The sequence below is a fragment of the Thermobia domestica genome, chromosome 5 (assembly GCF_964235325.1).
Source record: "Thermobia domestica chromosome 5, izTheDome1.hap1.1, whole genome shotgun sequence".
Classification (NCBI taxonomy): Eukaryota; Metazoa; Arthropoda; class Insecta; order Zygentoma; family Lepismatidae; genus Thermobia; species Thermobia domestica.
In genome coordinates, this window is record NC_137458.1 from 311719293 (window position 1) to 311733280 (window position 13988).

A 13988-nucleotide genomic window follows, 5' to 3' on the forward strand; every position below is an offset into this window, starting at 1 on the left:
ACTTAAAAGAGTTAAAAACATCACGCCTTAAATATTTGCAAGGATATAACATGAATAGTGAAGAATGAAAAAAACGTACCAACGATACCTACATAAATAACACAAGCAGCAAAATTTCTACTGACATAAGTTTCGTCATAAATGTTAAAGCTCATCGATTTGTTGTAGTGAAAAAGCCAGGATTAATTTTATTATTATATCTGATTAATTTTATTATTAATACTAAGATCTGCAATGAGGAGTCCGTTCTTAAAAAATGAAATATTTAGTTTAATGCCTCACGATTATCCACCAAGTCTAAGGGAGACAGTGATGATGAGGAATGAAATGGTGGAATGAAGAAAGTGGGAGGAAACGGGAGAACTCCGAGAAAATAGACGCACACGGTGTTTGTCCACCACAAAGATCACTTGGTGCGAGCTGGGATCGAACCAGGGATCCAATGCAGCAAAGGTGAACTTTCTACCACTGAGCCACTGCGGCCCCCTGAGTCTGTTCTTGTATAAAACAAACATCAATTCTTGAGATACCTGGGATTCTTGTTTCATCTTTGCAAGTTAATAATTCCTCTGCAAAATATACAAACACATTGAAAATTGTCTGTATGGAGTATGCAGCACTGCTGATGAACGAATAGGATACCAATATAAGTTGTGTATAATTAAAAATACAATTATTTTGTACGTTTCGATTCCTCGATATGGGGTACCATTAGAAATAGGGCGACCATATGTCCCGTTTTGACCAGGACAATCCCGTTTGCGGGACGCGTCCCGGCTGTTCCGTCAGTAGACGAAAAAAGGAGTATTTGTCCCGTTTGATGCAAATGACAGAAGTAGATAACGAACCCGGCCAGACCTATGGCGAGAGATACTGGCAGCTTGGCACCTGGCGGACGAGGGTATTAGTTGGGTGTTGACAACACTGGAAAAAGTAAAACGCAAGGAGGTGTTCGTTGTCTACAGAAGGTTTTTTTCTTCTTCTGAGAATCGTGTGCCTCCCGAGCAATCTGTTGGGCAATTTAAATGCAGAGAAAGGAATCTTGCATTTGTTTCCCGACATGTGAACGAAGGGCAACACGCAGATATTTTTAAATTAGTGATCCTTAGCAGTTGCTATTCCTATACTCTGATAAATAATTTATGCTTAGTACACTCGGAATTAATTAGGTCACATCCCTCAAAATGAGCACCTTGATGAGATGGCAACATTAGATCTCCCAAGTTGGTAAACCTGACTTACTGAATACAATAGAAACGATTAGAGTAATTTATGTATTCAATTAATTACGGTATCCATCTTAGGAGATCTGGAGTTCATATCTTCGTCACGCGATATAAAACGTTTCAATAACTGCCGTTTGTACCGGTAAATTAATATATATTTGCTCGACACAGAAAGTTAATTTTAATTTTTGTCTTATAAAATGTCCGATTAAACTACTCCTTTATGCTACAAAATAAGTGATTATGTTACAATAATTTAAAATGAATTTTAAACTGCAAATTTGGTATTTGTTTCATAGATTATTAGTATATATAGTTTCCACTAGTTAACAAAGGTTTTGTTACATAAAAGGAAATACCTGTTATTAAAGGAACTTTTTGCGCTGAATTCGAATATGTACTCGGTTTTTCTCCATCACGTACGATTTTCCCTAACAGAGGGATTTTCGGGAAAATCCCTCAAAAATTTCCCTTTTCGTTTATTTTACACCCCAAGATCTTGTCCCCTTGCATATACTAACATAGAAATTATACCTAAGTATACTTTGATTCATATTTAACAAACCCGCCAAGTTTCGTAATAATCGCTTTATTTTTTCTAGAGAAATAAATATGTTTGTATGTATACTGTGTGTACTGTTTATTGCACCTTATAGTAATGCTTTCAGATCTCTTAAGTTGAGGTAAAACGTTTTGCTTTATTACCACAAACACATATATAAAATATAATACAATATAATTTACAAGTGTGACAATTTACAATAAACAATAATACAAATGTACCAAAAGGTCATGAAAAGACAATCAAAACTATCACAATATATGAAACTTCCATTGGGTTACAAAAACGTACACTACTTCCTTCTTTTGTAAGAAATGTTGCATTCTCTAACAAGACCCCAACAATAGTCCCCCATCATTGAAGGATCCCATCGTCCCTGGTACCTTTTCTCCATTGCCATTATATCTTGGTGGAATCTTTCCCCCTGTTCGTCGCTGAGAGCACCTAGGTTAGCAGGAAAGAAGCTGAGGTGGGAGTGCAAAAAGTGGATTTTTAAAGACATCCTACAACCCAACTCTTTGTATTTCTGTATCATGTCCTGTACGATTTCTGTGTAACGCTCAGCTTTGTTATTGCCCAGAAAGTTGCGCACAACACACTTAAATGTTGTCCAGGCAACTAGCTCAGCACTGTTTAACTTGCTGTCAGAGCTATCATCAAGCATTAATTTCCTAATTTGGGGACCAATAAACACTCCCGCTGAAATCTTAGCATCACTCAGGTTAGGGAACTTATCTCGCAAATACTTGAAACCTTCACCAGATGTGTCCATGGCTTTGACAAAGTTTTTCATAAGTCCTAACTTGATATGAAGTGGCGGTAGTAATATCTTATTAGGATCTACCAAAGGAGCGTATTTGACGTTGCATTCTCCAGGTACGTAATTCACTCTAGGTTCCCATTCCTTCACTTCATAATGTTTGTCATCAGCTCGGCTATCCCATAAACATAAAAAACATTGGTACTTCGTGTAACCGCACTGCAGTCCTAATAAAATACCAACTACCTTGAGATCACAACATATTTGCCAACAATGGTCCTTGTAATTTATAAGATTTAGCAAAGTTGACATGGTGTCATAGGATTCCTTAATCTTCACTGAGTGCGCAAGTGGTATAGAAGGTTTTTTATTTCCATTATGTAAAAGGACAGCTTTAAGGCTGACCTTTGACGCGTCGATAAATAACCTCCATTCTTCTGGAACGTAAGGAATTCCTAGCTCCGCCATCAACCCATTTATATCCGTACATACGCACACATTATCTTGCATTGAGAAATAGCTTGAAAATTGAACATGCCTTTTCCTGTACACTGATATGTTCGTTTCTGCATCCAATAAGTTCCACTGCTGGAGCCTTGATCCCAGAAGTTCCGTCTCTTGTTTTTTCAGGTGCAAATCACGGACTAGGTCATTAAGTTCACATTGCCGAATGAAATGTGGCTCGCGAACACAGTCAGGGATGAACGTTGGATTCTTGGATGTACATGTTGATGTCGATGGTTCATCAAGGTCATGATCATCATCAGAGTCTTTTGGCCATATCTCTTCCCAGTTGGTAGGGGGCTCGGGAAGTGGAAGTTCTTTTGCATTCTGTTACATTTGATAACAAATATTGATAACCATTTCATGAACAAAACGAAAAAACTTGGAGAATTGTATATATATATGTATTAAGATATACATATACTGTACGTTTAAAAAAATATACGTTGGAAGTACATTCTATTTTTATACACGTTTCTAATTTACAGAGAGCAATACAAGTGTGTTGTTGACTATTGTAAATATTCATTTTTATGTCAGTGTTTGTAGTAATAAAGCAAATCGTTTTTACCCCAACTCAGGAGATCTGAAAGCATTACTATCAGGTGCAATAAACAGTGCACACAGTATACGTACAAATATATTTATTTCTCTAGAAAGAACAAAGCTATTTTTACGAAACTTTTAGGGTTTATTAAATATAAATCAAGGTATACTTAGGTATAATTTCTATGTTACTATATGTAAGGGGACAAGAGCTAGGTGAATAAAATATCTGAAAAAGGGAAATTTTTTAGGGAATTTCCCGAAAATCCCTCTGTTACGGGAAAACTGTACGTGATGGAGAGAAACCGAGTGCATATTCGAATTCAGCGCAAAAAGTTCCTTTAAGATCAGGTGATTTTTCTCATGTAACAAACAAAAAGTTTAAATTTGTTAACTAGTGTTATTAGTATATATAGTTTTATTCCTCTGTGGTGTAACGAGTTTTAAGTTTTTGTTACGAATATGATTTCTGGTTTTACTGTTTGTGTTCGTTTACACCCCGAATTCAGTGAAAAATTTCGTTTTCACTAAATATGTTTGCAGATAGCCTATATATGAATGAGTCTGTTTCCAGAATATATATACACAGTGGTCTACTATTTATTTTTTTATAGTTGTTCCGTTTTTAGCTGTTAAAATTATGGTCACCCGAATTACCAAGCATTCATTTGCCTTTCGCCTGTTTGGCTTATATTTTACTAGAGTTAGCTTACCATTACCTTAACATGACTTGCTTTCTGCATAGCTTGGTCTTTATCTCAAGTAAGTTTGTCCAAGTCTTATGCTACAGAAACTTACTAACTCGTCACTACACAAGCAGGACTAAAATGCTGTTCTAAGAATTTAATTTTTTAATTCGTTAATAACACTCTTATTACTTTATAGTGATGTTAATCCAGGGGCGGATCCAGAACCGACTTCTGGGGGGGAGGCGATGGGTTGTCATACTGCTACTTTTACTTGGAGCTACTTTTAAGAGCTTCAAACTCTGGGATGGGTTTTATTTATATATAAAAAAAATAAGAAAGTTTCCTCTTCTAGGGGGGGCATTGCCCCGATCGCCCTCCTGGATTCGCCACTGTGTTAATCTTTTACGAACCAAATAGAAACATTAAACCTCTAATATTACCAAACAGATCAATTATTATTATTTATTTATTTTACAGAAATCAGGGCGTATGCGGTAGTTGCTATGTGTTCTCCTCTTTGGGAATGATAGAATCACGTATTCGGATTCAAACCAAGAACACCGAAAGACCGGAACTATCGCCTCAGGAGGTTGTCAGCTGCAGTGAATACGGACAAGGCTGTGAAGGAGGATTTCCATATTTAATAGCCGGGAAATATGGACTGGTAAGTGCACTCACTATAATAGTTAAATAAATGAATGGTTGTATAATATGATGTAAAGGGTGTTCCATAAGGAACGTAGCTTTGGAATTGCCCGTCATTTCTGTTCTATTAAGTTGGCAGCACTGAACGTTAGACGATTTTCATCTGTTGCCTTTGTGGTTAGTAGTCACGGATTGCCGAATAGCGCATGATCGTCATCTGTTTTATGTACAGGTAGGAATGGAACGCTTGACGACGGAACGTGTTGCCACAGTGAAAACGTATTAGGTGAATGTTGTTCAGAGACTGTTCGCAAACTCCGTGGAATGATTGGTCAGTCATCACAGGCGACTTATTCGATGCATTACGTTGACCAATCATTCCACGGAGTTTGCGAACAGTCTCTGAACAACATTCACCTAATACGTTTTCACTGTGGCAACACGTTCCGTCGTCAAGCGTTCCATTCCTACCTGTACATAAAACAGACGACGATCATGCGCTATTCGGCGCTCCGTGAACTTTTTTAACCACAAAGGCAACATATGAAAATCGTATAACCAATGATGAAAATTTTCCGATTCATAAAAACATACTCCACTTATTCCTACATCGTTGTTTAGTCGTGATGTGAGGTGGAAAATTTTCTTCTACATTTTCCCGGAAAATTTTCCGTTCTTAAGAGTCTTCATCCCGGCGAAATTAAAATACCGCTAATTTTACAGTAATTATGTGGTATCTTCAAATAGATAAAAGATAATTGAAATATGGAACAAGAGCGCCCTAGACAATATTATTTTGCATGAGGTACCGTTATCACAAGTCACCTAGTGGCTTTCCGTTTTCAGCTGTTTAGAAACGGGAAAATAAATGCCGATTTTCAAAATGGCTCGAAATCGAAAGCAGATAAGTGAGTCGTGATAACGGTTTCTCATGTAAAATAATATTGTCTAGAGCGCTCTTGTTCCACATTTCGATTATCTTTTATCTATTTGAAGATATCACATAATTACTGTAAAATTAGCGGTATTTTAATTTCGCCGGGATGAAGACTCTTAACAAATAGCAGTGATCAAGTAACAATTCCTCAGTATTCATAAAAATGACTGACTTCATGTATAGAAATGTTAAAAAGTGAAATATCGTTAATAGAATCTGAAAATTTTCGTGGCTCAGACAATTTTCAGTACTATGTAGGAACAAGTTAAACAATTTTTCATGAATGGAAATATTTTCTGTCTTGTATGGAAAAATTGCAGAACTTTTTATGAGTCGGAAAATTTTCATCATTTTGAAGTAAAAAGTAAAAACAACTTGTTGTGAATCGGAAAGTTTTATTCAGATTCTTTAAACGATCTTTCACTTTTTAACATTTCTATACATGAATTCAATCAATTTTATGACTGCTGAAGAATTGTTACTTGATTACTGATATTCTTTTAGAACGGAAAATTTTCCGGAAAAATATACCGGAAAAATTTCCGAAATAGAAAATTTCCCATCTCACATCACTACGTATAACGTTCAGTGCTGCCAACTTAGTAGAAGAGAAATGGCGGCAATTTCAAAAGTTGCCTTCTTTGTGGGACCCTTTATGTCATGAACTAAATTTGACATGTCGGGAATTAAGATAATAAGCAAATATCTTTACTTCAAAACAAAATTGGTTTCCAAAACGAAATTGGTTTCCAAGAAAAGGAAACAGGAACAGAGCATCACATTCGTATCGATCTGAAAATAGTTAAATCAAGTTTAAAATGATAGTTCAATGAACCTGATATTAAGATACCTGGACTTCTAAGAAAAATGGCTCCAACATGCTGAAAGCAGGAAACAATAGTATCATTCAATCAATATCTTTTTCCCTTTTGCTTCCTTGCTACTCCAATTCTTTGTAGCTTGCCTTTTTTCTTTACTTCTAAATTTAGAAAAACAAAAGGAAAAAAACAAAGAAAAAACTGTTTCAAGTGAAATTTCATAGACTCGTTTTTATTTTTTATTTTATTTTTTTAAGAACATAATTCTTCCAAAATTAGGTGTCTCCACAAGACTACGCCTTCTCTCTATCTGTTTCAGGAAAATATTTCAAAAGGCATTTGATTAGGCATTTCGTGCGTTGTCTGGTAGGGTCAAAGTAGAGTCCAGATTTCAAGAATGCTTTTCGTAAAAGAAAACGCAAATGGAAACTTTTGTATATTTCTTTTATTATTATTATTATTATTATTATTATTATTATTATTATTATTATTATTATTATTATTATTATTATTATTATTAAAATCTGTGAACATTTTAGATTTTATTAACATGCTTTCCAAACACATGGAAACAATTAACACGTTAGCTGCCAATGGTGAATTTTGTTGTTCACCGGTAGAGTGCCAAGCGTGCTTACTTACATTATTCTTGTTTTGTTCATATTTTTTAAACATAATATTAATATTGAAACATAATCTAAGGCAAGGTATTGAATCCGCGTGCATAAAAGTTGGGGGTCCGATCGGACCTACGTGTGTGTATTTTGTTTATGGGCAAGGGGGTAAATTACAGTTGAACTGGCAACTCTGTTAGAAAGTTATTTGTTTATGGGAGATCTTAAGTTGACAAAACCAGAGCACCACACAATATGACGTCACTAAATGTGATAGTAAGTTGAGCAGTGTTTGCAACTGATTTGGTGTCAACTTATTAATTTTATACTAGAGTAACAGACCGGTAAAGAAAATATGTTTAAAAATGATTATCTGTTAATGAAGTAATATACTTAAAGAGATATTTATATATTTGTATGAAAACATAGCATTTCCACACGCGATATTTGATGATGTGCTCCGCGAAAGATTTGTTGCCACAAAAAATTTGGAGATCCACAATATATAATTGACATAAAAATTAATGATAGGTCTACATCATATTAATATGTGACAGGCCCTTATCCATGGGGTTTAGGGGGGCGGGCCTCTCTAAATTTTTACGGTGCTAGTCCCCTAAAATTTTCACAGTACGCTTGCAAATGAACTATAACAGGGTGCAAAATTTCAAAGTCAGACGCACTCGCCAATCCAAAAAAAATGGTCGCCAGTATCTCTCACGTACAAATTGAGATGTTCCTCCCAAAAAAAACGGCCTTTGGTTTGACAAAGAAAGACTTCACATTCCGTGTTTTCTCTCACTCAGTGACAATTATTTTCTTACGAAACAAAATGCGCTGCCCTGTGAGTTCAGGCAGAAACCATTCCTACTGAACACTGGTCGCCTGCTCTAAATTTCTAGTCGCCAATTTCTAGTCGAAAATTTGTACGCTGAGCTATAATATGATGATTAACTATAATACGTTTGGATCGGGATTCCCTCCCAAACTTCTACCGGGCTTCCCCTAGATTTTTGGGCTGGCTACCAGCCTAGTATGTGATAAGTGACAGGGCCGTAACTTGAGGAGGGAGAGGGCAAATGCTTTCCCAAGGAAGCTCCCCGCCGTTCGAGGGGACCCATTTTAAGACAACATTTTCTTACTCCGTATACGATAGAACATGAAATTATAAATGAAGCATCGAATATGTCCACTATATTACATAAACAAAACAACACATAAAAGATAAATAAAACAAAAATGAGTCGTGGGCCCATTTCAATAAAAAAAGTTTTTATTAGGGGCCCTAGAAGTAATGTTTATTCGTATGGCTTTGATATTTGTCAATTTTGCCCCCTTAATTCATTTGTCATATATGGAACGGGATCAAAGGTGTAACTAACGACCCGGGCCCATAAAGAGTAAGAGAAAGATGGAAAGAGGTAGTCCATGATTAGAGAAACAACTTTTTTCTAGAAGCACTAAATTCGCGTATTAATGCTTACCCCCCTCACAAGAAAACAATCTAAGTTACCGCGCTGGATAAATGGATACAGGTGTAGAATACATAAACATAAAAACAGTAATTTATGATTAAAATGAATGACTGCGAGTGAAAGAGGACTGTACTACTAATTTTTAAAAATTATATAACGTTTACTGTATGAAGAAACCAATGGTGGTGCTGTCCTATTTTATGAATTTGAATTTGCAAAATTTACGAAAGAAGTATGTAATATATTTCTCGGGTTCTGTAGGATTACGGGGAACCAAAACTACGTAAAAACACAATGGTTATAGGTGGAATGAGTTCATGTTGCGGAAAGATAATTGATATTGATATGTGAATAATTTGTGAACTGAGTAGACTGGAAATGCCGTGTGCTGAATGGAAAATTTTGCAATAACTATTTGCTTTTAATTAGAATGGACAAATATAACGTGCATTGCGGCGTTCTAACCCGACTTCGCTTGCCAGCGCTCGCTCGTCAATATTTATTTATTTATTGATACAAGTCATGGCCATTACCGGCATCTATGGCACGTCAGGTTGGAGGGATGACATCGTCGGCGAGCACACAATCACGGTACGGGGGAGGGATATAAGGAACGGATAAGGAAAGAAGCGGCCTGAGGCCTGTAAATTAGATACCATCCCGGCTTTTACCTGGTGTGAATGAGGAAATCCCAGGAAAAACTTCATTTAGGATAGTTAGCCTGAAAAAGCTGTTACACCTGTTCGACCGACTGACCCTGCCGGAAATCGAGCCCAGGGCCAAAGGCGAGAGCATTAGCAACTACTCATGCTCAGCAATACTGTCTGAAACTATTTACTTAGTGGTATGTTTGGCTTTAGGTAGATTAACCTCAAAAACATTTAAGAAAACAGCAATGATTTTCAACAAAAAATGCTTTCTCCCAGTAATCCGACATATGGCTAGTTTTCAAAGCACATACTGAGAAAAAAAATTGTAGGTAGCGTACTCAAAACGGTAGGTTACATGCATAATTCCTGTAGTTTTTGGACTTAACGTACAGCAAACGTATAACTGAAAACGCATGTTTTATAATACTTACTTTCCGTATAAGTGTTCCATCTATACGTACTTTCCGTATGAAAGAATATAAGCGGTCAGGATCTCACATGCAAATCGATGCAGAATGTCCATAGTAGAATAGAATATAGCTGCAGAATGTAACATAGGTGATATACGGAAAACTGTTAGATGTCAGACATCCTGCAATGGCATGATCTAACATCTAAGGGCAGTGCATATGTAGCATATGCTCCATACTGATTTCTGTAGTAAGCAAGACGATTTTGTATATTTGTACAATATACCGCTGTCCGGAGAACGGATTTTTCTTAGTGTGCAGTTCATAAGCAAGGGCGCCCATGTTGGTGTTTCCAAGGGGGGCATGTATAAGCGACGTTTCAAATATAATTTCAAATTTTGCTGTAAGTAATGTAAAAATTCTATTGGGTTTTTAATATTCCCAAGTACAATTTCCTATTAGGGTGCGAGCGCCCCACCTTGCCCCCCTGTTGGGCGCCCTTGTTCATAAGTAATGCATTTATGTGGGTGCTGAACCGGTAGGTACAGTATTTCTTGATAAATCCATTAAATGTTGTGCGTGTAATCCACAACGCTCACAGATATAGGCGGGAATTCATGTCACTTAATGACCTTCCCATTTTAAGGCAGTAATAAATGCGAAAATTGTCGATATGTGATTCACCTACTTTGATTTTGCGAATAGTTCGTACTATGTGCGACTTTGTCCATGCGGCATCTAGGGTATGGTCGACGTCGATAAGCTAATAAGACGAAATACTTCAAAAGTTGAAACGGTGGGTGCGTAAACGTAAACCTCGTGTAGCTTAGGTATAGGCTGCATAATTACTTTATTACATCAGTATTAAGGTGCATCCTTAAATTGGGATAGAGCAGTTTCCGCAGTTCAGATCAATAATACGTGGAGAAATTCATATTAGTTTGAAACCCACATTTCTCGATGAAAATAGCGTCATCACGCCTTCTAGACTGTACATGTGTTGGCGCATACCAGTGATCCACCAGGAACAGGTAAAATTCAGGGGCGCTATAAGAGATAATTGTTCAAAAATTACATTTTTTAAAAGATTTATGGGTGCACACTTAGTAGTAGTAATAGTAGTAATGATAGTATAATAGTAGTAAGGCAGTAGTAGTAGAGTAGTAGTTTAGTAGTAGTCAGGCCCGCAACCAGAGGGAAGCCAGGTCCCTCTAAACTTTTTGTGGCCCCTCCAGACTTCAATACAAAATTTTATTATTAATACAAAAAACACAATTTAGATGCTTATAAGATAATTTTAAAGACTTGGCCCCCGTAACATATTCACGGTCCTCCCAAACCTTTGTAGCTGGTTTCGACCCTGGTAGTAGCAATGGTAGTATAATAATAGGCTAGTAGTAGTAGTAGTAGTAATAGTAGTAGTAGTATAGTAAGGCAGTAATGGTAGTAGTTGAGTAGTAGTAGTAATAATAGTATACTAGTAGTAGTAGAGTAGCAGTAGTTCGGGTTAGGTTAGGGTAGGTTCAGGCAGCGAAATAGTCATATTTCAAGTCCCTTCTACATTAGTTTGCAGCTCTGGAATAACGCCCTTATAGAGAGTTTCATAGAATTAAAGCAACATCTTATTGCTGTATCTTTGTTCACAGATGACTTACATATTCTGCACCTTCATAAATAAATTCTCTAAACATTTGTCTTTTGTTCTGAATCAACACCTTTTACCTGTAAATTGTAATTTTAAAAATGTCCACGTTTTCTTAATCCCGTTTCTGCCACTCCAAAACACTTACTAAACCTACAAGAGTTCATTTGGTGCTAAAATAAATTAATATATTATGAATGTCAGTACTCTTGTTAGGAACAGAATTAAACTACCCGTTTAATCTTCCTCTAAAAACTGTTACATTTTTGCCTCCTTTATTCTCTAGTAAAACCACAGACTACTACACAGACAAGTTTTTCACCTCTTGCTACAACAGTTTCTCACCTCTTGCTACAAACTTAACATCCTCCCACCTTTGATTAATACATTAATCAAACAAATATATATATTACATAAGGTACAGTCTCAATCTAAAAATTTCTTAGGGAATTTCACTTGCCTACCACTCCTTGTGGTTACAGTCTTTTCAACTTTAGGTACACTTGAAATCCCTTTAACTTTCTCTGCAAGTAGTTCCTCACCGGAAGTTATTTCCAAAGGAAACACACGTTGAATGGGTCGAATCATCTCACCCGATGAAGTTTTCAAACGAACAACTCTGTACAGTCCGTCTCTACCAGGATACACGTCAATGACTTTAGCCAAAGGCCAAGCCACTCTCTTCTTATCTTCTAGCTCCAACAGAACTACATCACCTTTCTTGATGTTTTGGTAAGTATCTGTCTTCCCAGGCCGTTGTATTAATTGGCTTAAATATTCATTCCGAAAGCGTTTCCTTAAAATATATCTTAAATTTTGTTGATGTCGAAATTTCTTGTCAAAAAAGAAACGATCCAAATTATCTAAATCTGGTACACCTACACTAGAAATATCTTGCAAGAACATTGCCGGTGTAATAGGAATGGGATCATGTGGATCATCAGAAACATAAGTCAGGGGTCTTGAATTTACTGTAGCCTCACAATCACATACAATGGTCAGTAACTCCTCATACTGTAGAGATGAACGTCCCAATACTCTCCTTAGAAGCCTTTTGACAATCTGTATAAGTCTTTCCCAGAAACCACCCCACCATGCCGCTGTAGGCGGATTGAATTTCCATTCGATTCTTCTTACTGAGGCTTCTCTTTGTATTTCATTCCAGTCCACTTCATTGAGCAAATTACTTGCGCCTACGAAATTTGTCCCATTATCACTAAACACAATTTTCGGACGTCCTCGCCGAGCAATGAACCTTCTAAATCCAAGCAGGAAACTCTTAGTGGACAAAGATGTGGTGAGTTCAAGGTGAACAGCTCTTATCACAGCTCACGTAAATAGGATAATCCAAGCTTTTGTACCATCTTTCAAAATAAGAGGGCCACTTAAATCAACACCGGTCACTTCAAATGGAGAAGCATCTCGTATTCGCTCTTCAGGTAGCGGAGCGGGAATGCACTGAATCCCTTTTGTCTCATGTCGTTTACATCTAACACATTGAGCAAGAATCCTTTTTACCGTTCTTCTACCTTTGAGAATCCAAAATCTTTCTCTGAGAGAAGTCAATACTACACTTACACCAGCATGATTCACACTGACATGTTGCTCAAAAATCAGCAATTCCACTAATTTATGCTTACTAGGTAGAATCATAGGGAACTTAAAATCTTCTTCATCCTGACGTTCTGTTAGCTTCGTCTTTACTCGGTAAATACCTTCCTTATCCTGGAAAATATCAAGAGACTTCAATTCGGACTTCCTGTCACTTGAAAAACTTTCGTCTTGTACGTTCCTGATTAAAATTCGTTCTGCTGAATTAAGCTCAATAGCTGTCAGCTCTCCGCAAACTCGTTCATTTGATTTCTTTGCATTGTTACAGAATCGAATAATCCAAGCAACCATTCTTACAATCTTTGAATACTTCGAAAAATATGTACAGTACCACGGATCTACTTTACTCTCAACGTACATGCTCATCACCAATCCCCTTTTTCTTTCAGCACTTACTTCTTCTTTATTTGTCATGACAGTAGATCGAGGCCAATCTGTTTCTTCTTGCTTGAGCCACTGGGGACCCTCCCACCATTGCGATTCTAAAAGTTTACTAACTGAACATCCTCGGGAAGGCAGGTCCGCCGGGTTATGTTGCCCTGAAATATGACGCCAATCTTCTACATTTGTTAAATTGCGTATTTCCTTCACCCTATTATTAACAAATGTTGCCCATGGTCCTTCACTCTGTATCCAACACAAAGCTGTAGATGAATCCGTCCAAAAATATTCTTTGATCTTTTCAAAACCCATTGCTGTTTTCACAAAATTCCACAGCTAAACGAGCTCCTATGAAACATGCCAGTAATTCTAATCTAGGTATAGTGATACCCTTCAGTGGCGCGATTCTCGATTTAGCTTGCAATAATTGTACTGAAACAGTGCCATTAACCTCAGTTCTCAAAAACACTACTGCAGCATAGGACATTTTAGATGAATCACAGAATATGTGTAAACTA

General features: G+C 36.8%; 1 protein-coding gene across 1 annotated transcript in view; it reads left to right on the forward strand.

Moving 5' to 3' along the window:
- Positions 1 to 13988, forward strand: part of LOC145686786 (dipeptidyl peptidase 1-like) — a 58997-nt gene that overhangs the window by 24859 nt on the left and 20150 nt on the right. Inside the window, exon 6 of the mRNA XM_081760443.1 lies at positions 4765 to 4951. Coding sequence (XP_081616569.1) covers positions 4765 to 4951 — 187 coding nt within the window. The remainder of the gene's footprint in view (positions 1 to 4764; positions 4952 to 13988) is intronic.